General features: G+C 45.0%; 1 protein-coding gene and 1 long non-coding RNA gene across 2 annotated transcripts in view; one reads left to right on the top strand and one right to left on the bottom strand.

Annotated features, from left to right (window-relative positions):
- Nucleotides 1–470: 470 nt before the first annotated feature.
- Nucleotides 471–15,126, bottom strand: part of LOC135972689 (uncharacterized) — a 15,544-nt gene continuing 888 nt past the window's right edge. Inside the window, exon 2 of the long non-coding RNA XR_010589170.1 lies at nt 471–3,136. This is a non-coding gene — a long non-coding RNA (uncharacterized LOC135972689). The remainder of the gene's footprint in view (nt 3,137–15,126) is intronic.
- LOC101941747 (cytochrome P450 2H2-like) overlaps nt 14,570–15,126 on the top strand; it is a 24,579-nt gene continuing 24,022 nt past the window's right edge. The window contains exon 1 of the mRNA XM_065551586.1: nt 14,570–14,924. Within this exon, the coding sequence (XP_065407658.1) occupies nt 14,745–14,924 (180 nt within the window). The 5' untranslated portion in view covers nt 14,570–14,744. The remainder of the gene's footprint in view (nt 14,925–15,126) is intronic.

The raw sequence follows: 15,126 nt of genomic DNA, 5'->3' as shown, positions 1-15,126 counted from the left end.
GCGGACCAAAGCCCGAGCCCACCCCAGCCCTGCCGCCTTGGGCAGAGGGGCCAAAGCTGAAGTCCAAGGGCTGCTGCCCTGGGCAGGGGGCATGTAACCTTAGCCCCCTTGCCCAGGGCTGAATCCCTCAGGCCTCAGCCCTGGGTGGCGGTGCTCAGGCTTCGGCTTCAGACCCCGGCAAATCTAACACTGGCCTTGGCAACCCCATTCAAATGGGGTTGCGACCCATTTTGGGGTCCCAACCCTCAGTTTGAGAACCCCTGAACTTCACAAAATTGATTTTAGTGTTTATAACCACATTGCTAGATTTTTGTCTTGCTGCCCTTTTATTTCACTCTCTTCTTACCAAACTGTGGAATACTTTTAACTCCTCTGGGTAGAAAGTCAGTTATTTGACTATAGATGAATCTCACCATTTGGGGCAGAAAATATGAATGTCTAATTGTTAGGCAATCAGGCAGGAAGCTCACTTATAGTTTAATAAACCCTCACTACTTTTATTTGTGTCCTGCAGTGCACAAACCTCTCATTCAATACAGTACTAAAGCATTTCTCATAACATTGTTTTACAGTTCAAGTGCTGGACTGTACATTGTTTATGTCTTTTATTTTATGCATCTGGATGAACCCAAACGAAGATTTTGATGACCTAGTTTAAGTTCCATTTTTCCCTGACTTGTCAAGGTGACATATTTATAAATGAAATGTTTGTTCATTATGTAATAGTACTTGATTTTGTTCCAGATTGTGTTACTGTACTCTAGCTCCAGATTGAAATACTGCTTTAGTTGCAGAAAAGGAATCATCGATTCTATTCACATTGAACCCAACTCTATGAACACTATGCACCTGAATAGTAATTGTATATACATTTACGTGGGCAATTACATTTGAAGGCATCACTGTAATAAATACAGGAAGATATATCCATTATATTTCTGACATAATGACCTTCTTTATTCTATGGCATAATAAAGGAGAGAGAAATAAATACTGTATATGCATATGCAGAACACTAATAACATATGATAATTTAATTCTTATTGTGAAATCTCTCTGCAGGCAGTTTGCATCTCCCTTCAAGTTCTTGAAGCTACAGGCTGTTATTTCCAGTGGAAATGTTCTTTTGCATTTCCACAACTCATAAGCTCTTACAATGGATATCAAACTAACTAATGCTACAATTATACGCCACATAGGCTAGATCCCTGGGGTGTGCCCAGAGTGCTAGTCATGTGCACATCTATAAAGGTAGCTTAAAGCAGAATCTAATGTTGCTTCAATGCCAGAATAGTCCTGTGCCAAGCGACAGCCATCCCCAAGGGCAGATTCTGTAGTTAGTGGCTGCAGTGACACAGGGAAGTCCCAGCCATACCCTGTTTTTGCTGCTGTGCAGATATCAGGGAGAAAAAATGGTACTGCAGCCCCTATTGGAGTTCTAAGTAGCCCCGTTTTTAATGGAGTGGTCCTCCCAGGTCTGGTTACACCGGTTTTAGGACCGGATTCCCCTGGCAGTCCAGAACCACACTGGAACATCTGTCTCTATATGCCTGCATAAATTACTAGATTATGTTAAAGATGGAAGAAATAGTTTAGGAAAGAGATAAACCACCTGAAACATCTGCCACTTTTAGAACCAAATTTGAATCAAACCTTTTAAAATAAATATTTAGTGCTTTTGTGTTTCTGGCTCAGCAGAACCGACAGTGACAAAATAGTGCAACAGAGACTGTTCTTGTAATATTGTAGCTAGAACTGTACTGTATGTAGTACTGAGTGTTGAAATATTTCCAACCATAGCTTGCAGATTCAAGGAGCCAGATTCAGTTGTAGCCTCTCCCTCCACACAATTGCTAGAAATAATAAAGTATCTGATTTTGCTGCACCCAACCAGAGAGTGAGAACTCTGTTTTTCTCCGACAATTTGGGGGCTCATCCGGGAAGACACGAGGGAAGTGGGAGGGTTGCAATAAGGTACGGGTTATATTATTCATTACTAGAATAATTTCTATACAGGTAAAATTTCCAGTGGCAGAACAAACTCTTTGGGTATTCGTTTGATTATTCACTAATTGGGTGACCAAATAACAATAAGGGCCTCTTTCATTTAACACGTTGCAAATTCCAGGAATAGCCATCATATCTACTTCGCTATAGAACCCATCAATTTCAATTACAGATTCTTGGGGTTCATTTGTAGTGATATCCTATAACTCTATCTCCACCGATCCATTTGTTTTCCACTCAATTGTTCGGTTATATGACCTATTCTGAACTTTAAAGAATAATCTTTCTGAACAAAATTTCAATAAATCACTAAGATGTGAAGGCCTTGGCCAATTAATTTACTTAGAATTTACGGTATTGTCTGTATCTGGGTAAATTACAGTGGTGGTGGCAAGGGTCGAGGGGCTGTTGGGGGTAATTTTTTGTGGTAGCAAGGCGCTTTTGATATTCATCATCTGGAAGCCAATTAGGGAGGGCAGTGTATGCTGATGGTACTCATCCAAAAATACAGGGCACAGCCTGTAGAATAAACCCAAAAATCGAATCAATACCACATTCCCAAGCATGGGTCCCACAAGTTTTTTTCCTGCCAGTGTATAATTCTTTGTTTCTTCACCAGGGTCAGTTCTTAATATCTTTTGTAGCCTGGAATTCCTGGACTTTAGCAATTTCAGCAGAACAAGTATTTCCTTCTGCTTTCCTGAAGCAATCGTGGCTCAGCATCATACAGGGGAGAGGTTACTAGCACATCACCCTGTAATGCTTTGGTTTCTGTAGCAAATACTGAATGCAGGTTAGCTCTATCAGTGGACAAGGGAGAGGTTACCAGCACATCACCTTGTCCTTTTCTCCTGCTGTCCAGAAGGAGGAAAAGAAATACCCAAAGAAGAGACAGGCTGATCGAGTGGAATTATCTTGAGGTGGAGGAGCTTTCTTGCAGTGAGAAGCATGGGTCCCGACAGTCAGTCCTTGACACTTTACAGTGGTGTTGGTAGGTAGCAGGACATGGTAAGGGCCTTTCCAGTGTGGAGCCAGAGCAGTCTTTCATTGATGGACCTTACGTAGACTCAGTCTCCTGGTTTCAATAAATGGCAGGGCTGCTAGGGTCTTTAGATAATGCTTCCTTTACCTGTGAGAAAAGAAACCTGACACGTTTCATTAATGCCTGGCAGAGTTTGCAGATTCTACAGCTGCTTGGGCACATTCAAGCGCCCCACCCCCTTTTGTTGGCTCGAGCCAAGTCCCAGCCATGAGTAGTGTCCTTGAACGGGGCCAGCGTCTTATCTTCTGGACTGTTGTGTTCTTTTTCCTTCTCCCCTTCTTGGCTTCTTTAACCTTCCGGTGACTCTCATTCACACTGGTGTACACACATGTTCACTAAGGCCTCTGTTTCTAACTCTCCACTCACACACCTTTTTCCCCGCAATGAACACATACATATTGCCATTATACAGTACTTTAGTCTTATTATTCAATGTATGCCACATACACGCTTCCAGTAAAATAACTTTATTACAGAGCTTTGGAGCAACAAGCCAGGACGAGCACACCCATTTTTGAGGAGTCCCTCAGTACAACCTCTGGTGTCCAATAGCTTCGCTCCCTCCCCAGCCATCTGGCTAGAAATCTGAGGTAGCCAGAAGGATCCCATGTGCAATATGGGGAGTGGGTTAACCTTTCATGTCCTTGTTTCCAAAGACTGTTGGTGTGCAAAGTTTAACAACAATTTTTTCAATTAAAAGATCTGGCCAATGAAGTTTCTTTTTCTTACTTAAGCAAATGTGTTAGACTTTAGTATATCACATTTTCCTGATTTATCCAAACACTTCGTATTTCAGGTTGAATAAAACAAGTATCTGCATTTTAATTTAACCCTTCTGTTTGATTTTAAACTAGACTATCCTATGAAAATATTAAACACAACAATTCTGGCCATGAGACAAACACCACAAGACAGGACATAGAACACAGAACATAATTCCTATTATGCCAGTAAATGCATGGTATGTTGATTGCTTTTCAGCTGGCATCAGATTTCTCTGATTATCTGAAAGTCAAAAAAACAGAGGTCTACCCCTTCTGGGCAGTCAGTCATTGCTTAAAATATACAAATACCCTTGTTGATTTCAGGCAAAACAGAGGAATTACCCCATATTTTCTTGTATTTGTTTCATAGGCAGCCCAGGTTTCAGTGCTTCTATCTTATCAGTTAGATAATTTGCATTAATACAGATGCTTTTTGGCTTGCTTCTGGATCCAAAGCTATCCACAGCTTAAAGATTCTTACTTAAAAAGGGACACAATTAACTTTACCAGAATTTTGATTGCCTTTTACTTCTAACTCCTACTTTCAAACACACAGTGATCTGAAAGAAAACACTACTTATTATAGCCCCTTAGAGCATAATAGGATTTTAATTAAATAGCACTGTATACATTTCTTTAGCTAATTCGACTAAATTGTTCATAGCCAAATGATTGCAATCAAATAATTTCTTTGCATGGATTTATTTACAAACATTTCAAAGACAGCAAGAACTTTCCCCTTTAGCATTTTTACAAAGTTTATATTAGAAAATATTAAACACAACAATTCTGGCCATGAGACAAACACCACAAGACAGGACATAGAACACAGAACATAATTCCTATTATGCCAGTAAATGCATGGTATGTTGATTGCTTTTCAGCTGGCATCAGATTTCTCTGATTATCTGAAAGTCAAAAAAACAGAGGTCTACCCCTTCTGGGCAGTCAGTCATTGCTTAAAATATACAAATACCCTTGTTGATTTCAGGCAAAACAGAGGAATTACCCCATATTTTCTTGTATTTGTTTCATAGGCAGCCCAGGTTTCAGTGCTTCTATCTTATCAGTTAGATAATTTGCATTAATACAGATGCTTTTTGGCTTGCTTCTGGATCCAAAGCTATCCACAGCTTAAAGATTCTTACTTAAAAAGGGACACAATTAACTTTACCAGAATTTTGATTGCCTTTTACTTCTAACTCCTACTTTCAAACACACAGTGATCTGAAAGAAAACACTACTTATTATAGCCCCTTAGAGCATAATAGGATTTTAATTAAATAGCACTGTATACATTTCTTTAGCTAATTCGACTAAATTGTTCATAGCCAAATGATTGCAATCAAATAATTTCTTTGCATGGATTTATTTACAAACATTTCAAAGACAGCAAGAACTTTCCCCTTTAGCATTTTTACAAAGTTCAACTGCTGTTCCCTCCAGCCAATACAGAGATAACTTCTCATTCTTTCCTTAAATCACTTGCTTGTCTTCCAACGGCCACTTTTTATCAACTTAAATCACCATTTCAAGTATTGTCCTGGGGATTTGAAATCCCCATGCTTATACTTACTTACTCCTTCCTTCCACTATGCCCTCAAACTTTCCAACCTGTTTTCCAGTCTCTCTATCTGTTGCTTGTCCGCTTGGGCCCAATCCTGCTTTCCTCGCTGAACCGTCCCTTCCATGGGCACCGGCTTTGTTCCACTACCAATTTAGCTAGAAGGGTGGGCTTCTCAACTAGCCCCCAACCTTCCTGGTCTCTTCCCTTAAACATTCTTACTCACAAGGCTACCCGAGTCCTCCCCCATGAGGCTTTCCACCTGGACAGAACACACAGCCAATTGGCATTTAACTGTTCAATTTTCTCTCTAGCTGTCAGGTATACATCTCTTCCCTTATTCCCCAACTCCTCTATTCCCAGTCCTGCTACGACTGGGGCTAGATCCACCTGCCACCCTTCCCCATCAACTGGGGTGGAGAGAGGACTGCGAAACCCCTGTCTGGTTCCCAGACCTACTGCAGCTGAGAGAGAACACACTTTTAATCATGCAGTTCTTAACATATAATACCAACAATACCAAGCAAAGCAAACATAAAATAACAAGGGCAAAACAAATAGATGGTGTGCGTTCTGCAGGGCTCTCCTGTTTTGTCAATTGCCCACCAAACTGTGACAGATTTCTGTTACCAATCTATCCCTCATGTCAGGTGATCAGGCTGACAGCGCAGGATCGTGGGGGGAAGATAAAGAAAACACACCATATGACTGAATTTTAAAGCTTCATTAATAAAATAATAAAACAACAACAGAGAGTGTTGGGAACATTCCCACATCACTCAGAGGAAGAAAAACATTAATTCCCCAAGCCCTAAGCCACTTTCATACTCACACACGTACGTCCAGACTGGCCACGTCTGTGTATAACATTCAGAGAATGGGAAGAGGTGGACAGGAGATTATCCTGTATACAGCTTGTCCAGAATTTCCAACATGCTTCCGCTCTTGGGAGCGCTGTTCTTTTACACCCTGGGGTCTACTGGGCATCTTTTTCAGAGATTCCAGTCCAAGCTGGCTGCCTGTGGCTTCTTCAGAGTCCCCAAACCACGCCGGCTCCAGGGTCGCAAAGGCAGACTGTTGGATCTCACTGGACAGTTAAGCTTTGCAAATGTAATCTGAGTCCTGTAACTTGTATTGCCTTTGGTTTGCCTCTGTCTATATTTTTTCACAGCCAGCTGGGGCCAAAAGCAGTTTTTCTTTGTACTTAGAATGGTCTGCATTGATTCTTGACTTTGAACGCAAAGCAACTTTCTCTTTATCTCTGGGTCAAGCTGAATTTCAAAATTACCCATTCCTTTCCTCAATAGACAAATTGCTCCCACTGTGTGTCAGAGGCTTTTTGGTGATTAAAAGCTCCTCTGAGATGTATGATCTTATCTAGATTGAAGGTACCTTCTAGTGGGCATTGTTTAGATGGATTTTCACACATGTAAAGATTCCAATTTTCTAAATATCTGCAGGTTTTAGGACCATAATGTACGTACATGTAACATGCTGGGGTACCCTTAGGGGGTGAGAGGGAATGCTTAGACTGTCCTCCACCCATTTTCCAATCACACACAGGGAGAACACCCTGTCCGCTAGCGGCTCAGAAACTAAGGGTCTCACCCTACAGGGCACTCACACAGGAGAGGTTAACGAGGATGGCCATGACCCTCCTACATCTCCCTTCAGCCCTCAGAGAGACGACGCCGCTTACTCTCATTGCCTCCAATGAGATGGTCAGATCAGTCAGTGACTCACATGGAGATGAAAGGGGAGGGAAGATGGGTTCACACACTCCTAGACCCAGGTAGCTCCCTCGCTGGACAATGCCAGGCAGAGGCAGCCCACCGTGGGTCAGATCTTTTACCGATCCTCTAGGTGGAGAGTCACCGGGCTTGCTTTAGAATTTTTCTGGTCACGAGCCAACAGCTTCACAGAATACTCTAGGCGTCTTCCGGCGACTCTCATTCACACTGGTGTACACACACATTCACTAGGGCCCCTGTTTCTAAATACCATGATGCATCGGTTTTCTCCTCTTTTTATCTTTTTTTTAATTTTAACCTGAGGGCATTACCACAACCCCTCTGCACCGGTGCATTAACCTAATGCATTTCCCTTATGTATTAACCTTATAGGGGGCGGCCAAACTATAGTCCCCAGTACCGCATACAACTACCTTATTTAGGGTGGCAAACTAAGTCCTCAGTACCACTTCAAACTAACCTTATTGGGGGTGGCAAAACAGTTCCCCAGTACCGCTCTGCATCTGATCTTGCTGCACAGTCAATAAGTTCGGATGGCATAAGCCCAACAGGGACAGACAGCCCCACGGACAGTCCTCCTCCGACACCCCAACTTCTCACACAGTTCTTTCCCACTTGCCTCACACAATCCTCACGTCTACAAGTCTCGCGTTATTAGGGTAACAGCTAGCCTGACTCTTGCTCACAGAAGAGACTGTTTGCATTGACAGGTTTCAGAGTAGCAGCCGTGTTAGTCTGTATCCGCAAAAAGAACAGGAGTATTTGTGGCACTGTAGAGACTAACAAATTTATTAGAGCATAAGCTTTCGTGGGCTACTGCCCACTTCTTCGGATGCATATAGAGGGGTTTTTTTGAAGTGATAATCAAGCTAGCCCAGTACAGACAGTTTGATAAGAAGTGTGAGAATACTTACAAGGGGAGATAGATTCAATGTTTGTAATGGCTCAGCCATTCCCAGTCCTTATTCAATCCTGAGTTGATTGTATCTAGTTTGCATATCAATTCCAGCTCAGCAGTCTCTCGTTGGAGTCTGTTTTTGAAGTTTTTCTGTTGTAAGATAGCCACCCGCAGGTCTGTTATTGAATGGCCAGACAGGTTAAAGTGTTCTCCCACTGGTTTTTGAGTATTATGATTCCTGATGTCAGATTTGTGTCCATTAATTCTTTTGCGTAGAGACTGAATAAGGACTGGGAATGGCTTCTTATCAAACTGTCTGTACTGGGCTAGCTTGATTATCAAAAAAAAAAGAATTTTTCTCTTACTTAATTGGCCTCTCAGAGTTGGTAAGACAACTCCCACATGTTCATGCTCTCTGTATGTGTGTATATATATCTCCTCAATATATGTTCCACTCTATATGCATCCAAAGAAGTGGGCAGTAGCCCACGAAAGCTTATGCTCTAATAAATTTATTAGTCTCTAAGGTGCCACAAGTACTCCTGTTCTGTTTGCATTGAAATCCCCTTCAAATCCCTGTCAGTTCTTGCTCTACTTCCACAACTGGAATATCATACAAGAAGATTTGGATGACTTTGAAAACTGAAGTAATAGAAACGGGATGAAATTTAATAGTGCAAAATGCTAGGTCATGCACTTAGGGACTAACAACAAGAATTTTTGTTATAAGTTGGTACTTATCAGTTGGAAGTGACAGAGGACAAAGACCTGGCTGTATTGGTTGATCACAGGATGACTATGAGCCATCAATGTGATGTGGCTGTGAAAAAGGCTAATGCAGTCCTAGGACGCATCAGGCAAGGTACTGCCAGTAGAGACAGGGAAGTGTTAGTATCATTATACAAGGCACTGGTGAGACCTCATCTGGAATACTGTGTGTACTTCTGGATTGCCATGTTTAAGAAAGATGAATACAAACTAGAACAGGTGCAGAGAATGGCTACAAGGACAATCAGAGGAATGGAAAACCTACCTTATGAGAGGAGACTCAAAGAGCTTGGCTTGTTTAGCCTAACCAAAAGAAGGCTGAGGGGAGATATAACTGCTGTCAATAAATACATCAGAGGTATAAATACCAGGGAGAGGAGGTATTTAAGTTAAGTACCACTGTGGACACAAGAACAAATAGGTATAAACTGGCCAGCAACAAGTTTAGGCTTGAAATTAAACAAAGGTTTCTAACCATCAGAGCAGTAAAATTCTGAAACAGCCTTCCAAGGGGAGCAGCGGGGGCAAAAAATCTAACTGGCTTCAAGACCGAGCTTGATACATTTATGGAGGGGACGGTACGATGGGACTGCTACAATGGCATGTAGCTGATTTGCGACTGCTAGCAGCAAATATCTTCAATGGCCAGTGATGGGACACTAGAAGTGGAGGTGTAGCAAGGCAGTGGGATACCGCACAGCCCCACTTAGGGCCGAACCTCCCCTAATACCAACGTGAGCGGAGTCACCGGGTCTGGCGCCTGCCCCTCAGAGGTCACGGCGCCGACCCGGAAGTATAAAAGCCCACCTGCCGAGCTCAGTGGAGAATAAGCTGGCGGAGAGAGCAGACGTCTGTGGCCGGGCTCCCGCTTGGGAGACAGCCGCAGGCCGCGACCGGCCTGCTGACTCACCAGGCTGTGACAATGCGGTTCTGGCGGAACCCAACTGAGAGTGCCAACTCAGGACAAATTGCTCAAATAGGGCAGTTCCAGCCCAAGGCTGGGGTTTTTTCCACTTCTAAGGCAAACCAAACCAGCCAGACTAGGAGGCCTTCGGTCTCACCCCACTGGCTAACCGCAAGTCTCACAAGCAATCTCCTTAGACACTCCAGTTTCCCAATACTCCCACCAGTGCCACTCGTTATGGGGACAAATGGTTATGAAAACCAATACCCCAGTAAAAGAAAAAAGGTTCTCCTGATTCCAAAGGACCAAGCCCCAGACCCAGGTCTGTGGTGACGACGCAGGAAACAGAACGCCAGGTTTGTTGGTAGCCAGAGAGCTTTACAAGCCTCTTGCAAAAAGCCTCCCAGGAAAACTTTTCCTGGGGTTTTTATTTCTCTCCTTGCTTTGTTTACAACACTTCTTAGTGGTTACATTTCATGCGCGTAAAAAGGCTAGGCAGTATACATGCACATAAGATAACGAACCCATCTCTTGAGCGCGTGAACACCAGCTGCGAGGGTACAATCAAATCAGCCAAATAAGTTTCCCAAACATAGGCGCTAGAACAAGGTCACTCCTGCGTCACTGCCAGGGGAACAGTTTGCCGTTCTTCAAGGCTTGTGATTAGGGAGGAACACATTCCTACACAGGTCAATATACAAATCAGGTATTACCCACAAATCACGCTGCTGCCAATCCTTTAGAATCTAAAATCTAAAGGTTTATTCGTAAAAGGAAAAAGATAGAGATGAGAGTTAGGATTGGTTAAATGGAATCAATTACATACAGTAATGGCAAAGTTCTTGGTTCAGGCTTGCAGCAGCGATGGAATAAACTGCAGGTTCAAATCAAGTCTCTGGAATACATCCCCCGCTGGGATGGGTCCTCAGTCCTTTGTTCAAAGCTTCAGCTTGTAGCAAAGTTCCTCCAGAGGTATGAAGCAGGATTGAAGACAAGATGGAGATGAGGCATCAGCCTTATAGAGTCTTTCCCAGGTGTAAGAACACCTCTTTGTTCTTACTGTGGAAAATTACAGCAAAATGGAGTCTGGAGTCACATGGGCCAGTCCCTGCATACTTTGCTGAGTTACAAGGCTTATCTGCCTTCTCTCAATGAGTCCATTGTATAGCTGATGGTCCTTAATGGGCCATCAAGCAGGCTAGGCAGAGCTAATCTCAGCTTGTCTGGGATGTCACCCAGAGCATACCATAAGTTTGCCATACAGACAGTATAGAGCCAATATTCATAACTTCAACTACAAAACTGATACACACATATAGACAGCATAATCATAACCAGTAAACCATAACCTTGTCCTAGACACCCCATTTGACCCCCTTTATACAAGATTTGGGTGCCACTACAGGACCTTGGTTGCAACAATGATCTATACTGTCCCAGTTTATGTCAATAACGTCACACAGGCCAGCCAAGCCTACCCCTTGCCCGTTACCCTGAGGAGGACTGGCCAAGCCTGCCCCTTTCCAGCTATCCCGAGGAGGGGCCGAGCCTGCCCCTTTCCTGCTATCCCGAGGAGGAGCCGAACCTGCCCCTTTCCAGCTACCCCGAGGAGCCGAGCCTGCCCCTTTCCTGCTATCCGGAGGAGGAGCCTAAGCTACCCTTCGCTACCTACTCGGAGGAACCAATGCTGGTGGAGAGCACCGAGGACACTAGTACGGTCCAGGTACCGTACGAGGGGGAGAGTGGAAGTAGCCCGGGGGCAGCCGACCCCAGTCTGGCTGCAGCACTGCCAGAGCCTATGTCAGTGCGTTGCGGCCAGGAGCCCCACTGACAGCAGCGAGTTTCCGCCGCTGCTAGGGCCCCGGGCTGGGACGCAGTGGAGTGGGAGGGCCTGCGTCCCCCCTGCCACCCACTCCTTGGGTGGCAGACTCCCCCTTTTCCCTGGCCTAGAGAGGCTGGGTTCCTGATTGCCTATTTGATTGCTGCCCTGCCCTGCCCTGACCTAAGGCCTGGGCTGCTACAAACATTGACTCAGCCCCGGCTTAAGGGCCTGGGTTCCTGATTGCCTATTTGATTGTTGCCCCGCCCTGACGTAGGGCCTGGGCTGCTACAAACATTGACTCAGCCCTTGCTTAAGGGCCTGGGTTCCCGAACTATTGGCTCAGCCCCTGCTTAAGGGCCTGGGTTCCTGATTGCCTATTTGATTGTTGCCCTGCCCTGACCTAGGGCCTGGGCTGCTACATACATTGACTCAGCCCCGGCTTAAGGGCCTGGGTTCCTGATTGCCTATTTGATTGCTGCCTTGCTCTGACCTAGGGCCTGGGCTGCTACAAACATTGACTCAGCCCTTGCTTAAGGGCCTGGGTTCCCGAACTACTGGCTCAGCCCCTGCTTGAGGACCTGAGCTCCAGACTGCATGGTTGCTGCCCCACCCTGATTGAGGGCCTGGGGCTTTTTCTGACCTATTGGCTCAGCCCCTGCTTAAGGGCCTGAGCCCCTAACCGTGTGTTTGCTGTCCCACACTACCGCTGGACCAGGACTGATGGCGGACCAGAGCAAGGCGGTGGGATACCCTACAGCCTCGCTGAGGGCCGAACCTCGGCCGAGACTACTACAGGAGGGCTCTCAGTTACAACAGGGAATTCTTTCCCAGGTGCCAAAGCTGCTGTGCATTGACGTAGTTGTGCATAGGTCTCCTCTTCAAGTTGTCTCCCACTGATGTATGTGCACCGTTACGCTGACATAGTAATGTCACCTCCCCGACTGGCATTGAGCCATGGTTCATGTACATATGTCAATTCAGCACGAGTTGACCCTAACAGTCTCCAGCAACTGTCCCACAATGCCCGACGCTGGCCGCTTTTGTCACAATTGTGAACTCCACTGCCCAGTGGTCATGTAGACTGGAAGCTACCCTCTCCCCACACTTAAAACATCCATGATTTTTTTTAAATGCGTTTTCCTGATTGTCCAACTGAGTGAGCACCCCTAGCAGCTCTCCAGTGTTGTGTGCAACTTCCCAGCTGACCATGCTGGCTACACACCTGGAGTAGTGAGGAGATACTGGGCCTGTGGGGAGAAGAGGCTGGGCAGGCACAGCTCTGAACCAGGCTGACCCTTCACACCACTGTGGATACCTCAGAGGATCCCAGGTCACAGGACCCTGCCTTGAACCGAGAGGTGTAGGAGGAGGAGGAGAATGGGGACAGGCAACCAGGGAGGGGAGTCCAGCTGTGCTGCGAGCCAGGATCTGTTTTTGACTCCTCCGTAGTCCAGCCAGTCCCAGCAGTCGAGCACGGACAAGCCCAAAGCAGGGGAAGGATCCTTGGGTAAGTGTGTAAATAAATTTTCCATGAGTTATGACTCTCCCAACTTATCTGGACACAGCTATCAAATTTTCATTAATTGATTCATACTAGAAGAGGCAGACAAACAACAAATAGCAGTAGAGTTATCTGTGTTTCATTCCCCTACGCGGAGGTGGGAGGGGGGCCACGTGGAGCAGTTTCTTTACGTACACAGGGATGTCCCTTGAATCTTCATGAGAGATCTTGATGACACTTCCCTGGAGGTACTTTTCTAGGGATGGCAGCCTTATCTCTTGTTTATGCCCCACCATGCATTGCCAAAACTACCCAAACAGCAGTGTGCTGAACAGTGGCTGGTTGCTTAGTGGGAGACCTACCTATAGCTCATCACCCTATGCATTGGCACAAGCACTCTTGGCTAGTACGCACAGTGCTGACACAGGAAGTCAAGTACGCACACGCATAATCAACGTACTAACTCCCGCAACTGTACACCAATGTAACTCACATTGGCAAAACTTTGTAGTGGAGACATGGCCACAATCTACACAAGGCAGTGCTAACATGAGGCATACTGCCTCCCTCAAGGTACACATGCACTGCTTTGCTTTGATCACACCCATGTGGGGCTTGCACGCCCCCCTACATTCACTTCATATCACAATCACAGCTCTGGCCAACTAACTCTTCCACCATTCCATACAGTTAGCCCCATCTCAGTGAATGCAGCTGGAGTGATTACAGATGATTCCCAGCCCCAAGGAGGCAGTTACCATTGTGTGGGTGATACCTTAACTCTAAATTGCCTGGTTTTCACAAGTTTGCATTTAAAATACCTTAACTCTTCAGTGCCTGGTTTTTGAAAAGTTTAAGTTTTGCTGAACTCAGTGTTCTAGAAGGGCACAATTGTTCACTGGTTCTTTTCCCCACTATCCAGCCCACACATGTTCCCGACCGACTCTTGGGCCGCAGAAAGTATGTCATTTATTTGCTGCTTCAGTGAGTGATCAGTTCATGAAATAGGGCAGAGCAGAGGGTTAAATGCAAGTGCACCCCCATTTTCAGGTGCATGCCTAACATACATTGTTGCAAAGCTATTCATTACATATTGTTTAACCACTTTTCTGCCTAACACTATGATTAGTTTGCTAACTCTGTTTTTTTCCTGACCAAACTGCTGATGTGGGTGGTCACCAGATCAGGTTGCTAGCTCAGCTTTTCACCTGGCTGTTCTCTTTACTTGCCAGACAAGTTGGTATCTTTTCACATGTTCTAACATCTAAAATATACATGCTACTTATTACATAGCCTACAACAATATACTTTGGGAAAACCTTAACTATGTGTTAACCAAGTTTTTTGTCAGTATAAGTATGTAATATTTCAGCTAACAGCATGCCTCCATGCAATATGTATCAAAACTGGAGAAGTCCATGGAAGTCTGGACCGCTTTAGAAAGATTCACTTTATGATTAACGTTTGCCCTCTCTGGACAAATACATGGGGAACAAAGGCTGGAGGGGCAAACACACATGATATACAAATAAAGGTTCAAAGGAGATCATTCCTAGTTTGATATCAGGTCTCTTTTGCTGAACAATGACTAATCTAGTTTACCAAGCGGAACTGAGAGCAGCTATTAGCTTGCATGCTCTGTTCCACCGCACAATATATAAAGTGTGGATTCTGAAATACCAGTAAACTCCCTGCTAGAACCCAGAATAATTGCTACTCTGTAATGGAGCCTCTGGGAGCAACAACTATTTTCCTGGCAGTGTGCATCTCTTGCCTTCTTTTCCTTTCAGCATGGAAAAAGATGTCTGGAAGTGGGAAGCTGCCGCCTGGCCCTGTTGCTTTTCCCATCATCGGAAATGCACTGCAGCTGAATACGAAGAAGTTGCCCCAATCAGTGCGTGAGGTAAAAGTATTTGTTTCTCATCTATTGTTTGGTTGTCAGGGCCGGCGCTAGGTTTTTTGCTGCCCCAAGCAAAAAATTTTTTGGCTACCCCCCACCCCAGCCGCACCCTCCTGCTGCCCCAGCCCTGGGTCACTGGTAACTCGCTCCCAGGGCGGGTCATTCAGCAGGAATTCTGGATGTGCACAGAACACAGACAGGATTG

The sequence above is a fragment of the Chrysemys picta genome, chromosome 7 (assembly GCF_011386835.1).
Source record: "Chrysemys picta bellii isolate R12L10 chromosome 7, ASM1138683v2, whole genome shotgun sequence".
In the NCBI taxonomy this organism is placed as follows: domain Eukaryota; kingdom Metazoa; phylum Chordata; order Testudines; family Emydidae; genus Chrysemys; species Chrysemys picta.
This window is presented reverse-complemented; position numbering and strand designations above follow the sequence as displayed.